This window comes from Monodelphis domestica, chromosome 3 (assembly GCF_027887165.1).
Source record: "Monodelphis domestica isolate mMonDom1 chromosome 3, mMonDom1.pri, whole genome shotgun sequence".
Lineage (NCBI taxonomy): Eukaryota > Metazoa > Chordata > Mammalia > Didelphimorphia > Didelphidae > Monodelphis > Monodelphis domestica.
In genome coordinates this window covers 312048824-312068597 of record NC_077229.1, presented here as the reverse complement: position 1 = coordinate 312068597, position 19774 = coordinate 312048824, and the positions used below count along the sequence as shown (strand labels likewise).

General features: G+C 38.3%; 1 protein-coding gene and 1 long non-coding RNA gene across 3 annotated transcripts in view; one reads left to right on the top strand and one right to left on the bottom strand.

The window, feature by feature from the left end:
• Nucleotides 1–19774, bottom strand: part of NKAIN3 (sodium/potassium transporting ATPase interacting 3) — an 868360-nt gene that overhangs the window by 26388 nt on the left and 822198 nt on the right. Inside the window, exon 6 of the mRNA XM_007487063.3 lies at nt 1158–1237. Coding sequence (XP_007487125.2) covers nt 1158–1237 — 80 coding nt within the window. The remainder of the gene's footprint in view (nt 1–1157; nt 1238–19774) is intronic.
• LOC130458414 (uncharacterized) overlaps nt 1–19774 on the top strand; it is a 92498-nt gene that overhangs the window by 14116 nt on the left and 58608 nt on the right. The window lies entirely within an intron of this gene.

Here is a 19774-nt window from a genome sequence, read left to right as displayed (position 1 = left end):
TCATTCTTTGAAAATCTCATCCATCTTGAGCTAACTTCCCTAGCAAAATTTTACTCTATGATCTGCTACTTATTTAACCTGAGCTTTTTGATATGTGATCTTACAAAGTCTCTTCTAGGATCAGTCTACTTACCTACTCACTTACCTCCCTCCCTCCCTCCCTCCCTCCCTCCCTTCCTCCCTCCCTCCCCCCTCCCTCCCTCCCTCCCTTCCTCCCTTCCTTCCTTCCTCCCTCCCTTCCTTCCTTCCTTCCTTCCTTCCTTCCTTCCTTCCTTCCTTCCTTCCTTCCTTCCTTCCTTCCTTCCTTCCTTCCTTCCTTCCTTCCTTCCTTCCTTCCTTCCTTCCTTCCTTCCTTCCTTCCTTCCTTCCTTCCTTCCTCCCTCCCTTCCTCCCTCCCTTCCTCCCTCCCTCCCTTCCTTCCTTCCTTCCTCCCTCCCTCCCTTCCTTCCTTCCTTCCTTCCTTCCTTCCTTCCTTCCTTCCTTCCTTCCTTCCTTCCTTCCTTCCTTCCTTCCTTCCTTCCTTCCTTCCTTCCTTCCTTCCTTCCTATTCCTGCTCTATCTGTGGTAAAAAGGAGATCTAGGTTCTTTACTTTTCTATACTCAGATAATGAGTATACAACACTTATCAACATGCCCCCCCCCCCCCCCGCCCCTGCCCCACTTTTCATTACTGGTGTCACTCCCTTTATTATCTAGAAGACAGTAAATGAGTTAATCCTTAGAGACTGGTAGAGGTATGTGTTACAATGAAGAGAACCCTGGATTTGGGGTCAGAAGAATTGGGGTGGAAAATCCTATCTCTCATTTACTGCTTATGTGACCTTGGGCAACTCACTTTATCTCTTCTAGTTTTTCTCATCTATAAAATGTGAGAATTGGATTAGATGGCCTCTGACATTCTTTCTATATCAAAATCTATAATCCTTAGTGTTCTCTTCAGCAGGGTATACAACACTCTTCTTGTAGTTAAATAAATTGTTTAGATAATGAAATTCTAATTTATCCTTTGGAAAAAACCCACCGGCTACATGTGAAATATCAGCAATTATAAATTAATAGAAAAATTAGTAGCAATTGTCCAAATTCATTATGGTTCAGGTTAGTTCTGGCCATGTTAGAAAGATTAATATTTTTCAGCTAATCACAACCTTACTTACAGGTTTAACAGGCTTTAATTCAACATGATCCTGGGGGGATTGATGATAGGAGTGTGTGTCAAGTCCACCTATGAAGTCAACTGAAAATATAACAGTCCAATATAAATATATAGATGGAAATGAAAAATACACATAAAACTGAAAATTTAAAACAGAATATATGGAAATAAAAATATTTAGGTTTGAAATGTACCATAAAATGGAAAATAGATGTTTTTTTAACACATGACTAAAATAAAAAAGTCAAATAAATAAATGCTAGTAAAGTTGATATATTCAAAGTGTATAAGACTTTTTAGACTTAAAAAATGCTCAGTTTAATTTTTAATTGATTCTGGTAAAAGACAAAATAACTTTAGAATATCAGTTTATTTACAATGCCCCCAGAATAGTCATTCACATAAAGATGTGAATTCTCTCTCTCTCTCTATGTCAAAATCTATGTTTTTTTGCTCCAAATGCCATAATCCATTTTCCTAATATGTTTTGTTCATATTTTTAAAAGGCTCAAGCAGTCACCTAATAAATCTCTTTGACTCAAAAGGACTTCCTTCAACACAACCCAGAGACAGTTAACTTCGTCTTTAAAATATTCAAGGGATTTTTCATAATTTTTCTTTTTGATAAAGTTATCAAATGCTTCACAATCCCAGAATTAGAATTTCTTTCTAAATATTTGTCTAAATGTTCTTCTTAAATGTTTGAATCCCTTCTGTGTCACTCAAACTCTTCTTGTCCAATACTCATTACAGTCACTAATTTTAATTTATTTCAACTGCAGCTCAGCTATGTTTATGCTCATTTCCAATTTTAAATTGGTTAGAATTAGGATTAATTTATGTTACATAAGTGCATATTTAACAAGTATCAAGTTAAATAGTGTCATTGTGCATGTCTGAATTAATACCTGTGTGATCTTAGAAAAGTCACTTGCTCTTTCTAAGTCTCAGTTTCAATATATGCAAACTGAGGGGGGTCAGACTAAACAACCAATAATTTTCCTCCTCAAATTCTATAATCTCATCATGAGTCCTTCAAGTCATTCATTAGTTCTAAAAGGTTTTCTATATTTATTCTTGCATTCGTTGACATCTATGTCTCTATACAATAATAAAATTTAATATGTTTCTGTGTGTATATGCATATACATACATATATGCACAAACCTACTAATTACACATACATAATAATGTGTCCCAAGGGTATATGTATATTTAGTCATACCCTATTCTAATGGCAGTCACTTAGTAGAACCAATATTGACCTCCATTAATAAATACTCCAATGGAAGTGAGATTTGGGCTTGGATATTTCTTAATCACTGTTTTTTTTTTCTCCCAAATAACCAAATAATCATTTTATTACCATCACAGAGTTGTATAACTGCTTCTCTGAGTATATCAAAATTGAAATTTATTAAACTAATTCTCATTAAAATATGTTAAAGACTAATTGAAATGGAAGAGCAACTGAGGGAAAGTTTTAGAACTGAAAAGGCTACCCAAAAGGAAAGAAGCCCTTTCTTGTATGTTATTTTGTACCCAGGAACGTGATCTCAACCATACCATGACTGAATCTGTATGATCGCAAGGTGTTTTATAATGAGGCTTTACCAGAGTGAAAGAGAGGACAGTTAGGTGGAGCAGTGGTGAGAATGACAGACCTAAGGTCAGAAATACTCATCTTCCTGAGTTCACATCCAGTCTCCTGACTCTTACTAGTTGCATGACCCAGGGCAAGTCACTTAACCCTTTTATCTTAACTTCCTCATCTATAAAGTGAACTGGAGAATGAAATGGAAAAACTACTCCAGTATCTTTGCCAAGAAAACCCTGAATGAGGCCATGAAGAGTCAGACAAAACTGAAAAATGACTCAACCACAACTACCATACTGAAAAATACCATGTCATACTAATACAGCAAAGTTTAGCTCTTTAGGCACTCTTTTATTTACTTATAAATAAATATTACCTTTATTTTATTTCAATAATAAATTTCCATATTGGTTTTCCAAAGTTATATGATTCATGTTTTCTCTCTCCCCTTTTCCCTCCTCCTTCCTGGAGTTGACAAGCAATTCTACTGGCGTATACATGTATTATCACTCAGATTTAGTCACTGTTTTACCAGCCACATCCTTACTTTCTTTCTTCAAAGTCTCTCACCAAGTGCTCTCAATCCTACCTCCATTTCCACTAATTATACTTTCATTATACTTTTAGTTTTTGATAATTTGGTCTTTGTGAGAGTTTCTTGGTAGGCTTTATGGGGTATAAGGAGGAGAAATGACTTAAAAAAGTCTAAACTAAAGGTCTAGTGTCACTTATCTAAAAAAAGCTGATTCTTTAAAATATTCTTTTCCGTATTCATTCTGAAAAAGTGAAATATTACTTATAAACATTGGGGCAGGAGCCAGAAGGGATCTCCTTTACTTTTCAATCTTACTAATCTATTTCCTGGGTCAAATTCAAGCAGAACCAAGCCACCTCTTAAAAGAAATAAATTTCCTTATAACTTAGCCTCTTTTGCAATTAATCATTCCAGTCATCTCAGATTCAGACCAGGATGCTAACCAAGCAAATGAATGGATGGATTGTAAGAGTTACTATATATTTGTAGTGATAGCTTGTTGTACAATAACAGTATTGCATTTTCTATTTGTAAAAGCTATACAACCACTCAACACTTTGCTATTTGTCTATTGGAAAGTTTAAGTCATAAATGAAATTTCCTTTGGATAATTCAGTACTCCAGAGCCACATTCAATTCCCCACCCAGTTTTCTCATACCTAGTCTGCTTTATACATAGCAAAAAAGATCTCAAAGACAATTGATTTTCTTCCCATATGCTGGTCTACAGGGTGGAAAATGTGCAAAGTGGGCGTAATGAATGCTGCTGATTGCTGACCCTGACAGCTTCACATGAGAAATAATTTATCACATGCCCTGTGAACTTGAAGAGTCTAGCTTCGTGGGACAAAGGAGAAGAATTGCCCATGGCTGAGTATTTCTTGGTGTGGTTCAGACTCAATCTAAGTGCTAATGCCTTCCTGCCCCCATGGAAATGAGATTGTTCTTACTGTAAAATCTATAAGTAATATTTGGAGGGATCTTTATGGGCTTGATTCTTTGTTTCTTTTACCATCTGCATAACCCTTCTGTGAGCCCATCTTCTAATGTAGTGAGAGGGCAGAGTAAATATTTCTGTGTGGCATACATCTATTTGTGTGTGTTTGGGGCAAGTGAATTAATGCTAAAACAGGTGTGGTAGAGGCATGGAGAGAAACTGAGAGAACTTGTAAACCAAGATGCAAGAACCAGGGTTCCAAATGGAATGTTCCCAGGAATTGGCAGTTTGAGTTGACAGGGGGAGGGGACTTGGAGTCACTCTCTCTCTCTGGAGGTTGGAAAAGCTGGCTGAAAGACCCTTGTGGGGCTGACTTGGTTTTTGGGGTTTTTTCTCTGGCTTTGGACAGTTGAAGTTGACAAGAAGGAGAAACTTGGCTTTTGAGTTGGTGGTCTATATGAGAGTTGAGCTGGCCAGGAGAAACTAAGAGACTTAGAACTTTGTTTCTCTCTGGTGTTGAAGCTGAGAAAGGAGACAAGCATGGCTGATTTTGTGAAGAAGAAAAAAGATTTGGAACTGCTGTTTTCCTCCATCTTCCTAACTGTCTTAGAGTCACAGTTTGTGACTGGACTACTTCCTCAAACCCTCCTAAAATTATCCTTGTAGTTTAGGGAAATCCTCATTCCTCTCACCTCAGTTTCCCATCCTGTTATCACAATAAACCCCTTGCCTGAGAAAGAAAACTAGAGTATTTTATAGTCCACTGGGGGTGGGGGGGGAGGAGGAGGAAGCCAAAGGCTTCCAGAAGAGGGTGGTTAAGGGAGAGAGTGAGGGAGGAAGTAGGTTAGGTAATAGATTGATCCATCAGCCATCAGTAGGGATCAATAGGCAGAACCCCAGGGCAGAGCATTCCCCAGAGTAGTTCCCCTGTGTACCAGCATCCCTGTGTGGCAGCATTCCTCAGCATTTCTCATTTCTACCTCCATTACAAATAAGCAGCCTCAGATTCTCTTAGCAGCTTTCTCTAGTTACAAGCCAGAGAATAGAGCAGTCATTGCAAGAAGAAACAGTTCCCCTCAGTTTACCTTCTGTATTTCAACTAGAAACAGGTTCCAGTCAGTTTACTTATTCTATTTCACAGGACCATTTTTATTATCTTGGAGGTGTAACATCTATACTTCAGATTTTATAAAAGATGGCTATAATTTTAAACAGTTAGGGAGTTCTATTCATTTTTTCCTTGCCTCAGGCTATCTATGATTAGAAATATAAAAAAATTAGAGCTGAAAATATCTTATTTCTATTCATTTGACTTCTAAATTTGAGCAATTTCATTCAACAGGAATGCAATTTCATGAATATGTAATTAATACTTTCCCCCAAGTGCATTAAGTACTCTCCTACTACTTCTGTAGCAGAACTCTATGCTGAGCACCAAGGGTGATGATACATAATGGAATTGGAGTCTGAAGTACTGAGTTCTAATTCTGGTTCTGTTACTTTTTAGCTCTGTGATTTTGAGCAAATTATTTAACCTCTCTGTGTCTTAGTATCTTTTTCTGTAAAAATGAGTGGTTTGAAGAAGATGATCCTAAGGTCCCTTCAAATTTTAAATCTTATCATCTGAAATTTGGATAAGATTGATATTCCTGTTTTCATGGAACTGATAGTTTAATAGATAAATATATCTTTTGAATCCAAAACAATAAATAATTACATTAGTGAGGTGAAAGAAAAATGTAATGTGAGATCTGGGGAAAGGGATTGTGGAGGGAAGATCCCTCCCACCTGGACAGAGGAGAAAGAATAAGAAAAGGTTCCCTGGAGAGAGTTTGCTTTTTAAAAGAATAGGTTGGAATTCAACAGAGGAAGAGAGAAAGGCAAAGTATTCATTCTAGGAACAGTGAGCAAAGATTCAGGAAAAATTATAGGGTGTGATCAAAGGACAATATTACAGTTTAATTATAAGGCACACTAGGCATGGAGAGGAATATAAGAGAAGGTTGGAAAGGTGAGGATGTTTCAGATTGTTGAGGGGCTTCAAAAACATTTTTAATAGGGAGCTATCTTGTGATCACAGATTGGTAGATAGGTGGCTCAATGGATGGAGAGCTGGGCTTTGTGGAAGTGAATTCTTTACTCTGTTGTCTATTCTGAGTTAACACTAACTTAAGTACCTCATTAGATTGTGAAGACAGGATTAACTCTCCTTTGTCTACCTTTTGATTGAATCAATACAAGCTTGAACTTGGTGGAGGAGCTCACAAACCACTTAGTGAATTCATACCCTCAGAAACTCAATCAGCCAGGATGAGTATTCACCTTTCCAGATGGTGAATTTTGGAAAATTCACACCCTTTGATGAGAACTTAAGCTTCAGAAGGTGAGAAGTCAATCCCACAGACACTTCCCCCTAGGCAGTACTAGACAATTTGGAAACTGTGATTGGCCTTTGTGAAGTGGGGCAGGGACAAAAAGTCACCATAAAAGCAAGTCCCTCTCAGCAACTCTCTCAGAAGAGATGGTCTTTCAGAAGATAGTCTGAAGAGATTGTCTTGTGGAGATAGTCTTCTGACTGGGGAAGGTCTTGGAGGGAGCTTTGCTGGAGACTGCAGCTTGGATTGTGGGTTTGGAGCTCAGCTTCAACTTAGACTGATTCCTGGACTACTTTGTTGGGTGAGTGAAAGGCTGACTCCTTTCCTAGTTTCCTAAGAGACTAGCTTCCATCTTGGAGGAGGCTTCCTAGTTGAGAGCTAATTAATCTCTGCCTGTATTAAGCAGACCCAGAATAAACCTTTAGGTTGATAGGATAGATAACCTCTCTAATCTCTTCACATTTTTCTACTTTGTTGTTTCCTCTCAATTTTGTAAATATTTGTAAATAAATTTCTGACTTTAGATATAATAAATACATAATTTCATAAAATTATTGTCCAACCGTTAATTTTCACTTTTACAGCTTGGAGTCAAAAAGCCCTCAATTCAAATGTGCCCTTAGACACTTCCTAGTTGCATGATCCTAGACAAGTCATTTTACCTCCACCTGCCAGAGTTTGCTCATTGTTAGAATGAGAATCATAATATCACCTCACAGGGTTCTTGTTAGGATAAAATGAGATATTTGTAAAAGTAATTCATAGGGGGAAGCTGGGTAGCTCACTGGAGTGAGAGCCAGTCCTAGAGATGGGAGGTCCTATGTTCAAAGCTGGCCTCAGACACTTCCCAGCTTTGCCTAGCCCTTACCACTCTTCTGCCTTAGAACCAGTACACAGTATGGATTCCAAGATGAAAGGTAAGGGTTTTAAAAAAAAAGTAATTCATAATATTAAAGCATTATAAAAATGCTAATCATTATTGTTATTTAGTGTCAGGAAAATAGACCCCTATCCCCTTATACTTGATTGGATTTTAGTGATAGTGATAGACACAAAATAATCAATATTGTGATTCTAAAGTGATTAGTAGAAATTCCATTATAATCTTAATACCATCAGTAGAATTCATGATTTTACAAGGATTTCTAACTAAAGCATAAAAACTGCTTCTAAAGAGGTTGCTAACCCCTCCCTAAATTTGTATTTCCCTTTATCATAAGATGCTGACCGTCTAAATTTCATGACCAAACTAGTGATAAATCTCTTGCACCTCTCCCTATTTGGAAATAGTCATCCTTCCCCCCAGATCAGATGAGAGAGAGGTAATGGTCATTTGACTTGACTTAGTCATCAGTTTAAAGACTAATATGGGCTTTCCAAAATGAACTAAACAATCAGCTTTGTAATTGGGTAACTGCTTCTAAAATAAGGTCTATATGATGTCATATCTTGTGATATGTTATTTTGTTATAAAAACCAGGTCTCAGCCTCTGGGCATTGTCTCTTCCTGGGGTCCGGCAATGTAATACATGCAAGAGAATGCTTTTATTGGAAGACTTGGCCCTGTTTCAGTAAAATCTAACTTTCTACCTTGACTTGAGAAATTTGGCTTTTTGACTTTATTTACCTAAATTGTCTATATGGAGTCTGTGGGTTTCAATTTCACAACATTAGAGACAGAAGAATTCAAAGAGGCCATTTGCTTCAACGCCTTATTTATTTTTTACTAAACCCTTTCTTTCTCTCTTAGTAACAATCCCAAGATAGAAGGGCAAGGGCTAGGTAACTGGGGCTAAGTGATTTGCTTAGGGTTGCACAGCTAGGAAGTTTCTGAGGCCAGATTTGAACCCACATCCTCCTGACTCCACGTGTGACACTCTAAACACTGAACAACCTCAATGATCCCCCAAAGCTCATTTTATGTATGAGGAAATTGGGGCACAGAGATGTGAAGTGACTTGCCCAGGGTCAGACAACTAGGAAGTATCTGAGTCCAGATTTGAAGTCTGGTCTTCTTGACTCCAAGCCCAGCATTCCATCCACTGTGCACCGAGCCATGTAACTCATAACTCTCAGAAGCAGGATTTGAACCTGGGTCTTTGTGGTTACAGGTGTCAGTATACTATCTACAATGCTATATTTTTTCTCTGCTAAGGAAAGATATGGTTATAATTTTTGTAAATATTGAGTGGTAAAAGAAGGAAAAATGAAACTGAGAAATAGATAGTATTATGGTTTGGCTGGAATATAGAGCACAAGTAAGGGAATAATATGGAATAAGGAGGGAGATTTAGGATGGAACCAAGTTATGGAATCTTAAATGCTAGGCTAAAAAGTTTGAGTCTTATTTGCTGATATTATGAGCAGCTATGTGGTACAGTGGATAGACAGCTGGATCTAGAGTCAGGAAGACCCATTTTCAAGAGTTCAAGTCTGGTCTCAAACCTTTATTAGCTGTATGACTCTGGGTAAGTCATTTAACCCTGTATGTCCTGATTGATTTCCTCCTCTGTAAAAAGGATCTAGAGAAGGAAGTGTTAAACCAATATTGTCACCAAGAAAGGGGGGTCATGAAGAGTGGAACATGACTGAAAACAATTGAAAGATAACAAACAAGGTGGAAGGAATGTTTTTGTCACATCTTTTAGCCAGGACAATAATTTTGGCAACATGAAAGGTGGGCTAGAGATAGGTGAAACCGAAGGCAAATAGGAATCTGTTATATTAGACTGGGTAAGAGCTGAGTATTTTGGTGGAAGGAAGGGTGAGGGGTCAGATTAGTGATACTATGGAGTGTTACTTAGAATTTTCCACCCCAGGACTCTCTCCCAGCATCCCATTTGCGAATTTCATACTAAGATAGGGAAGATATAAGTTTTGTGTAGCTCTGCCCTCTGTCTCTCCTTACCCAGGAAGGAGCTTTGTGGAGGTTGGGGGAGAGCCAGGCAGGAGAAGTTTACTCACAGTCATATTTAAGTTTTGTACTTTGTTTTTTTACTTTCTTCTACTTCAAGTGATTATTAATAAACCTTATAAAATATAATACTTGGAGCTATTGGATATTAATTTAAATCTCACAGGAGGAAAGATCAGAAGAACTTGGAAACTTTATAGGGAATAGATTGGAGAGAGAGAGAGAACAGTCAAAGGTGACTGAGGTTTCAAGCCTGGGTCACTGGAGGATAGGGCTCCCATAAACAAAAATAGTGGGGTGGGGAGAAAGTCAATTTAAATAATCAAGGTAGTGGATATACAAGAACAAAAATGAAATAATAGGAGAGATGATGCATTTTGTTTTCAACATGTTGAGTTTGAGGTGCTTTTGGTGCATTTTTTTCTCATAATTTGTTGAGCATATTGTATAACATGCTTTTATTTTAAAATTTTTTTTATTTAATTAATTTAGAATATTTTTCTGGTACCAGTTGATAGTTGAAAATATTGGAATAGATTTTATGAGGGTTTGAGGCTGGATGTGAAGGAAGATTGGGGAGCCACAGTATAGAAGTCAAATTTGAATCCTTAGAACCTGCTAAAATACGATACCAAAGAGGCAAATGTAAAGACAGAGGGGGCATACTGTTGTTTAGTTATTTCAGTCATGTCCATCTCTTCATGACCCTATTTGGAGTTTTCTTGGTAGATTTACTGGAGTGGTTTTCTATTTCTTTCTCTAGCTCATTTTATAGACGAGGAAACTGAGGTAAACAATTAACTTGGTAGTAAGTGTCTGAGGCAAGATTTGAACTCAGGAAGATGAATCTTCTTGACTCTCTGTGTAGATCTATAGATTTAAAGCTGGGAGACATATTAGAAGTCATTTAGTCTAATCCTTTTATTTTCTATATGAAGAAAAATTGAGGCTCAAAGAGTTTCAGAGACTTCTGTAAGATCACATATGTAGAAAGTAGCAGAATTGGGAATGTAGTAGAATAAGACCCATCTCCTTTGATTCTAGAGCTAGAATTCTTTCGATTATATTATGAGGATGGAAGACAAAGCCTTTGGGGACAGCTACATTTAGGCACAACTATATTTGGGCAGTGAGAGAAGGACTAATAAATCTGAGAAGTCAGAGTCTGACAGAGGAAGAAAACTAATCTAGTGCAATGTCATGGAAACCAAAGGAAGAGCAGGTGGACAGATAAGAGAGTGACTGACAGTCAAATACCATAAAAAGGTCAATGAGGGTGAGAACTAAGAAAAGGCCATTGAATTAATAGTCCACTGGAGACTATATCCTTGGAGAGAGTAGTTTTAGGAGAGTGGTGGACTGATTCATAGAAGATCCCAAGAGCTTGTGGAAGGAATAAGTATTAGGAGCTAGGAAATAGAGGCCCTCAGTGTAGCCTCTTCCTTTAAAAAGTTTAGCAGGTAAAGGAAAGAAATTTTTCTAGAGGAATATAACATTAAATCAAATTGGTAAATACAAGATAATTTGCAGAAGGAGAGAGCATTAACAAGTAGGAATGAGGAAAGGGTTCTTTTGGAACAATGTGTGGTAAACCTGAAAGAAAGCTAGGTATCCTTTAAAAAATTTTTTTAATAAACTTATATCTTCTGCCTTAGCATCAAGATTATGTATTGGTTCCAAGACAGAAGAGTGGTAAGGGCTAGGCAACGGGGGTGGGGGGGGTGGGGGGGTGTTAAGTGACTTGCCCAGGGTGTGTGGAAAGGAAATAAGCCTGATAGTTGGTGGGGGAAGGGGCATCTGGGAGTGGCAGTTGGGTCTTGTGACTTCCTTCCTGCCGGGGTTGAACTTGCTTCCTGGTGTTGGAGGAGAGAGGAGCTTTTTCAGCCCAGTCTGGAGTGGTATGCCTCTTCTTGGTTCAGCCCGAAGATTCAGGCCCAATTACTTCTTCTTCTTCTTTTTTGTTTTTTTTTACTTTTTAAACATTATTTTATTTGGTTATTTACAAACATTATTCATTGGAAACAATGATCATTATCTTTTCTTCCCCCCACCCCCCCTCCCACCACTTCTCCCATAGCCGGCGCACAATTCCACTGGGTTTCACATGTGTTCTTGGTTCAAACCCATTTCCATGTTGTTGGTATTTGCACTAGAGTGTTCATTTAGAGTCTCTCCTCAGTCATTTCCTCTCAGCCCCTGTAGTCAAGCAGGTGCTTTTCATCGGTGTTTTTACTCCCACAGTTTATCTGCTTGTGGATAGTGTTTTTTAGATCCCTGCAGATTGTTCAGAGACATTGCATTGATACTAATGTAGAAGTCCATCACCTTCCATTGTACCACAATGTATCAGTCTCTGTGTACAGTGTTCTCCTGGTTCTGCTCCTTTCACTCTGCATCACTTCCTGGAGGCTGTTCCAGACTCCATGGAATTCCTCCACTTTATTATTCCTTTGAGCACAATAGTATTCCATCACCAACATATACCACAATTTGTTCAGCCATTCTCCAATTGATGGGCATCCCCCCCATTTTTCAATTTTTGGCCACCACAAAGAGTGCAGCTATAAATATTCTTGTACAAGTCTTTTTCCTTATTATCTCTTTGGGGTACAAACCCAGCAGTGCTATGGCTGGATCAAAGGGAAGACAGTCTTTTATCGCCCTTTGGGCATAGTTCCAAATTGCCCTCCATAATGGTTGGATCAGTTCACAGCTCCACCAGCAATGAATTAATGTCCCTACTTTCCCGCATCCCCTGCAGCATTCATTACTTTCCATAGCTGTCATGTTAGCCAATCTGCTAGGTGTGAGGTGATACCTCAGAGTTGTTTTGATTTGCATCTCTCTGATTATAAGAGATGTAGAGCACTTTTTCATGTGCTTATTAATAGTTTTGATTTCTTTGGCTGAGAACTGCCTGTTCATGTCCCTTGCCCATTTATCAATTGGAGAATGGCTTGATTTTTTGTACAATTGATTTAGCTCTTTATAAATTTGAGTAATTAAACCTTTGTCAGAGGTTTCTATGAAGATTTTTTCCCAGTTTGTTGCTAACCTTCTGATTTTAGTTATATTGGTTTTGTTTGTGCAAAAGCTTTTAAATTTGATGTAGTCGAAATTATTTATTTTACATTTTGTGACTCTATGTCTTGCTTGGTTTTAAAGTCTTTCCCTTCCCAAAGGTCTGACATGTATACTATTCTGTGTTTACCTAATTTACTTATAGTTTCCTTCTTTATGTTCATGTCAGTCACCCATTTGAATTTATCTTGGTGTAGGGTGTGAGGTGTTGATCTAATCCTAATCTCTCCCACACTGTCTTCCAGTTTTCCCAGCAGTTTTTATTGAATAGTGAGTTTTTGTCCCAAAAGCTGGGATCTTTGGGTTTATCATATATTGTCTTGCTGAGGTCACTTGCCCCAAGTCTATTCCACTGATCCTCCTTTCTGTCTCCTAGCCAGTACCAAATTGTTTTGATGACTGCTGCTTTGTAATATAGTTTGAGATTTGGGACTGCAAGGCCCACTTCCTTTGTGTTTTTTTTTTTCATTATTTCCCTGGATATCCTTGATGCTTTGTTATTCCAAATGAACTTTGTTATGGTTTTTTCTAAATCAGTAAAGAAGTTTTTTTGGAAGTTCTATGGGTATGACACTAAATAGATAGATAAGTTTGGGTAGGATGGTCATTTTTACTATATTGGTTCATCCTACCCATGAGCAGTTAATGTTTTTCCAATTGCTCAAGTCTAGTTTTAGTTGTGTGGAGAGTGTTTTATAGTTGTGTCCATATAGTTCCTGTGTTTGTCTTGGGAGATAGATTCCTAGGTATTTTATTTTGTCTAAGGTGATTTTGAATGGGATTTCCCTTTCTAGTTTTTGCTGCTGAACTATGTTGGAGATGTATAGAAATGCTGATGACTTATGCGGGTTTATTTTGTATCCTGCAACTTTGTTAAAGTTGTTGATTATTTCAATTAGCTTTTGGTTGAATCTCTAGGATTCTTTAAGTAGACCATCATGTCATCTGCAAAGAGCGATAGCTTAGTCTCCTTGCCTATTTTGATGCCTTCAATTTCTTTTTCTTCTCTAATTGCTACTGCTAGTGTTTCTAGTACAATGTCAAATAGTAGAGGTGATAATGGGCATCCTTGTTTCACTCCTGATCTTATTGGGAATGCATTTAGTTTATCCCCATTGCAGATGATATTGGCTGATGGTTTTAGATATATACTATTTATTATTTTTAGGAATGACCCTCCTATTCCTATGCTTTCTAGCAATAGGAATGGATGTTGTATTTTATCAAAGGCTTTTTCTGCATCTATTGAAATAATCATGTGATTTTTGTTGGTTTGCTTGTTGATATGGTTGATTATGTGGATGGTTCTCCTAATATTGAACCAGCCCTGCATCCCTGGTATAAATCCTACTTGATCATGGTGGATGACCCTTCTGATCCTATTTAAGATTTTTGCATCTATATTCATTAGGGAGATTGGTCTATAATTTTCTTTCTCTGTTTTTGATCTGCCTGGTTTTGGAATCAGTACCATGTTTGTGTCATAAAAGGAGTTTGGTAGAATTCCCTCCTTGCTTATTATGTCAAATAGTTTGTATACTATTGGGATTAACTGTTCTCTGAATGTTTGATAGAATTCACTTGTGAATCCGTTGGGCCCTGGGGATTTTTTCTTTGGGAATTCTTTGATGGCCTGTTGGATTTCATTTTCTGATATGGGATTATTTAAGAATTCTATTTCTTCTTCTGTTAGTCTAGGCAGTTTGTATTTTTGTATATATTCATCCATATCGCCTAGATTGCTGTATTTATTGCCATATAATTGGGCAAAGTAATTTTTAATGATTGCCTTGATTTCCTCTTCATTGGAGGTGATGTCCCCCTTTTCATCTTTGATGCTGTTAATTTGCTTTTCTTCTTTCCTTTTTTTAATTAGATTGATCAGTACTTTGTCTATTTTGTTTGTTTTTTCAAAGTACCAGCTTCTAGTCTTATTTATTAAATCAATGGTTCTATCACTTTCGATTTTATTAATTTCTCCCTTAATTTTTAGGATTTCTAGTTTGGTTTTCTGCTGGGGGTTTTTAATTTGATCGCTTTTGAGTTTTTTTATTTGCATTTCCAATTGATTGATTTCTGCTCTCCCTAGTTTGTTAATATATGCACTCAGGGATACGAATTTACCTCTGATTACTGCTTTGGCTGCATCCCAAAAGGTTTGAAAGGATGTCTCGCTGTTGTCATTTTCCTTGATGAAATTATTAATTGTTTCTGTGATTTCTTCTCTAATTAAATGGTTTTGGAGTATCATATTGTTTAATTTCCAATTAATGTTTGATTTGGTTTTCCACATACCGTTACTGATCATTATTTTTATTGCCTTGTGATCTGAAAAGGCTGCATTTATTATTTCTGCTTTTCTGCATTTGTATGCCATGTTTCTGTGACCTAGTGTATAGTCAATCTTTTTGAATGTGCCATGTGGTGCTGAGAAGAAGGTGTATTCCTTTTTGTCCCTATTTATTTTTCTCCATATGTCTATTAACTCTAATTTTTCTAAGATTTCATTCACTTCTTTTACCTCTTTCTTGTTTATTTTTTGATTTGATTTATCTAAATTTGATAATGGTTGGTTCAAATCTCCCACCAATATTGTTTTACAGTCTATTTCTTCCTTCAATTCTCCTAGTTTCTCCATTAGAAATTTGGGTGCTATATTATTTGGTGCATACATGTTGATCAGTGATATTTCCTCATTATCTAAAGTCCCTTTTAACAAAATATAATTACCTTCCCTATCCCTTTTGATCAGGTCTATTTTTGCTTTGGCTTTATCAGATATCATGATTGCAACTCCTGCCTTCTTTCTATCAGTTGAGGCCCAGAATGTCTTACTCCATTCTTTAATTCTGACCTTGTGGGTGTCTAACCACCTCATGTGTGTTTCTTGAAGACAAGATATGTTAGGATTTTGGATTCTAACCCATTCTGCAATTTGTCTACGTTTTATGGGTGAGTTCATCCCATTCACGTTCAAAGTTATGATTGTGACTTGTGAATTCTCTGGCATTTTGATATCCTTCCCTAATTCTAACCTTTCTTCTTTAGCTCTAACCTTTTAATCCAGTGATTTACTTTAAATCAGTCCCCCTTGTCCCCTCCCTTGATATGTTTCCCTTTCTAGCCCCTCCCTTTTTCTTCCCTCCCCCTCCCCCCTCTCCTTCCCTCCCCTTTTGTTTTCCCTCCCCCCTATCCCCCTTGGTTTTCCCTTCTCCCTACTCTTGTTGGGTAAGATAGAATTCAAGATCCCAATGGATCTGGATGTTTTTCCCTCTCAGAGTTGATTTTCCTGAGAGTAAGGTTTAAGTAAAAACTCTCTTCTTCTCCTTCTTATAGGAGTTTTCTTCCCCTCCCCTTCCCGTGTGAATCTTTTTGTGAGAAAGATTATTCTATTTGATTTTTCTTTTCCCCCTATTTACACATTACATTTTCCATATGTTAATATATATAAATTGATAGAAATGTAGTCCTTATAGAAGAGAGTTTGAATAAATGAAAAGATAACAATTTTCTCCTTTTCCCTTTCCATCATATTTACCTTTTCAGGTATTCCATGCGCTTTGTTTTTCAATATTGAACTTTCCACAGAGCTCTGGTCTTTTCTTTGCAAAAACTTGGAAATCTTCTATTTTGTTGAATGCCCATACTTTCCCTTGGAAGTATATAGTCAGTTTTGCTGGGTAGTTGATTCTTGGTTGAAGACCCAGCTCTCTTGCCTTTCTGAAAATCATGTTACATGCCTTACGATCATTCAGAGTGGAACTTGCAAGGTCTTGTGTGACCCTGATTGGAATTCCTTTATATCTAAATTGTCTTTTTATGGCTTCTTTTGGATTTTTTCTTTTGCTTGAAAGCTTTGGAATTTGGCAATTACATTCCTGGGAGTTGTCTTTTGGGAATTTAGTGTAGAGGGTGTTCTGTGAGCTCTTTCAGTGGCTGTATTGCCCCCTTGTTCTAGAATCTCTGGGCAATTTTCTTTGATTAAATCTTGTATTACGATGTCGAGTTTGCTGTTTATTTCTGGATTTTCTGGTAGTCCAATTATTCTTAAATTATCTCTTCTTCCTCTGTTTTCCAAATCTATCACCTTGTTAGTGAGATATTTTATGTTCTCTTCTAATTTCTTGATCTTTTGGCTTTGCTTTATTGATTTTTGCTCTTTTACCTGCTCGTTGTCTTCCAGTTGCCTAATTCTGACCTTTAAAGCCTGGTTTTCCTTTTCAGTTTGGTCAAACCGGTTTTGTAGTTGCGTGAAATTCTTTTGCATTAATTTCCACTTTTCCTGCCAGAAGGCTTCCATCTTTTTGATAATTTTTGATTAAAATTCTTCAAAAGTTTGTGGAGAGTTTCCATTTCCTTTGGAAGGTTTTGGTGCATTTGCTTGTGTTTCCTCTTCTATCTCCTCTGTATTTTGTATTTTTGCTCCATAAAATGTGTCCAAAGTTGCCCCCTTCTTATTTTTCTTGTTGTTTTGAGGCTTTTTTGCTTCTGTGCTGTTTGCCATGTCTATCTGAGTGAGGGGGGTTGGCTCTTCTGTTATCTGTCTGGTGTTCAGTGGCTTTAGCCCCAAGCAAATTGTCTGTCTTCCCCAGGAAGCCTGGAATTGCTTGTGTTTTGGTGTTTCGGTGTTACTACCCTCCTCAGTTCCCTCCCGATGCTTCTCTGTTGCCTTACTTCTATGCTCTGGGCCTGGCTTGACACTCTCAGATGTATTTCAATGCCTTTGCTGGCCAGAGGAGCCTGCACTCTGAGGGGGAGGGGCCATGGATTCCTGGAGCTCTGAGGGCAGGTGATTGGATTAACCTCAGACTGAGTATGCCCTGAGGCAGGGGCCTTCTGTGAGATTCAGATGGAAGGATCTGGTCGGGGGCTACAGGTTCCCCCCATCTCGCTCTGTTTCCCTGCTGTCTGGGTACCCCTGCGACTGGCTCAGGTAGTTTTCAGAGTGTGGCCTTCAGAATAGCCAGCTCCTGAGGCCCTTTTGCCTGCCCTGAGGTTCCTGCTGCTGCCTCGGATTCAGTGCCCCAGGGTGTGGGGGGATGGGTCCTGGGACCTTCCTTTTGCCTACCCCTTAGATCTGAGTGATCTCGGGTTCTGACTTTTGGGGGGCCGTACCTTTTGATCCAGGTCCAGGAGGAGTGTTCTTGGGGTCTATTCTGTTGTTTGTTTTGAATTTCTGTGCCGTAGGAGCATTCAATTTGAGATCGGTAAGTAAGGGTTTCTGGAGCTCTGAACTTTAGCTTTCTCTAAGCTGCCATCTTGACTGGAAGTCTCCCCAATTACTTCTGAAGGTCAGAACTGTTCTTGTTTGCTTTCTGTCTACTGCTAAGATTCTGAATTAGACTAAGCAGGACTGATATAGAGTAGATGGGAGTGGGAGAAATCCTCTGCCAGCCTCTGGGGGCTGGCCTCAACTCTGAAGCTGAGAAAAACTCCAATCCCAACTGGTTATTAAACTTTATATTATTTGAATTCACAGTCAGATAAGTAGACTATCTTTTCTGGTTATAGAGGGAGCTGAACTTCAGTTCAGTCATTCCAGGGCAAACAGTCCTTATCTCAGCAGGGGGCATCTCTCTCCTTTGCTTCACCGAGCAATATTCCCTCTCTCCCCTCAACTCCTCCATACCCCCATACAAACCTCCCATTATTCCCCATTTTTCATACCCTCCTCCTCATCTCTCCCAATAAATATTACAGGTCACACAGCTGGGAAGTGTCTGAGGTCAGATTTGAATCCAGGACTTCCCATCTCTAGATCTGGCTCTCAATCCACTGTGCTACCCAGTTGCCCCTCAAAAAGGTAGGTATTCTAAGAACCCAAGGCATGCATGCAGTGTGACAAGGGAATCCTACAAGAAGTCAGCTGGAGATCCACTGGGGACTCAGGGTTTGGTCAGGGTAGGCACAGCATTGGTTTGTGAGGGCAGGGCAAGCAGGAAGTACTCCCTAGAACTCTTACTACTCTTAGTACTCTTATACATCTTAAAATTTCTGTCCTGAAGCAGAACTCTGCTTACTTCATCCTATGTACATTTCTCTACCAGAAGAAGGAAGTCTAAGAGGAAGAATTTGAAAAATGAGGGATTTATTAAATAAAGCAGGGCTTAAGAGGTCAGAGTAGAAGGGGAGAGACTGGCTGACTGTGCTGAGCAAGACAGGGTTGGAAGATCACAGGAGGAGAGCTTAGAGGTCATTGAATTCAGCCATCTCATTTTAAAGAGGAGTATACTGAGGCTAAATCACTTTGTTCATCATCACAAAGCTAGTAAGTGTTTGAAGTGGGATTCAAACTTAGATCTTCTTGACTTCAAGCCCTGTGCTATGGGAGAAGAGTCTGAAATTTAGATTTAGACATCAGATGGTTAGAATTTTCCAGGAGAAGGGCAGAAGCAGCAGTAGTAATAACAATAATAGGTAGCATTTTTATAGTGCTTTAAGGTTTACAAGGCTTATATAATAATAATAATACCCATATGCTCCTAATTAGAGTATTGATAGGATGAAGCCTCTGCTAATGGCATCACTTGGGTAATCAGCTCAGGTGATTGCAGCGGGAGAAGGTTAAGCTTATGGGGTCCACAGATGTGGATACCCTCATTAAGTGCTTAACTAGAGTCGAGGTTATTTGGAATCCCCTTTGAGCAGAGCTTTTAACCTTCTTTTGTATCATGGAACCCTGTGACAGTCTGGTGAGGCCTAGGGACCCCTTTCTCAGAATAATGTAATTAAGTACAGAAAACAAAATGTGTTGGATTATAAAAGAAAATGATTATATTGAAATAGAGTTAGCAAAATATTTTTTAATAAAAGTTCATGGGTCTAAGGTAAAGAACTCCTGTCTTTGAGGCTCCATGCATGCTTACTTGTCTTGCTAAAAGATGGAACAATAATGTCATGCTTTTTTTTTTTTTAAAGAAAAGGAGTATTTGTTCAAAGAAGACTAATTAGCTTGTGTGCTCCAAGTTAAGTGAAGAAGCTGATAGGGTGTTTTCCTAAGTGCTTATTTTAAAAGTTGCCAACGCTAGGAAGAAAGTCTAGAGGAACCATTGTTCCTGCATCTAAAAGCACACACCCTATCAGAGTCATTAACACCGCAGTTTAGTTGTTGTGTGCTGTGAAGTCACAAAAAGGCAATGCCAGGTTGAGCTGAGCAGTCAACTGATGTCTTGCAGGGAG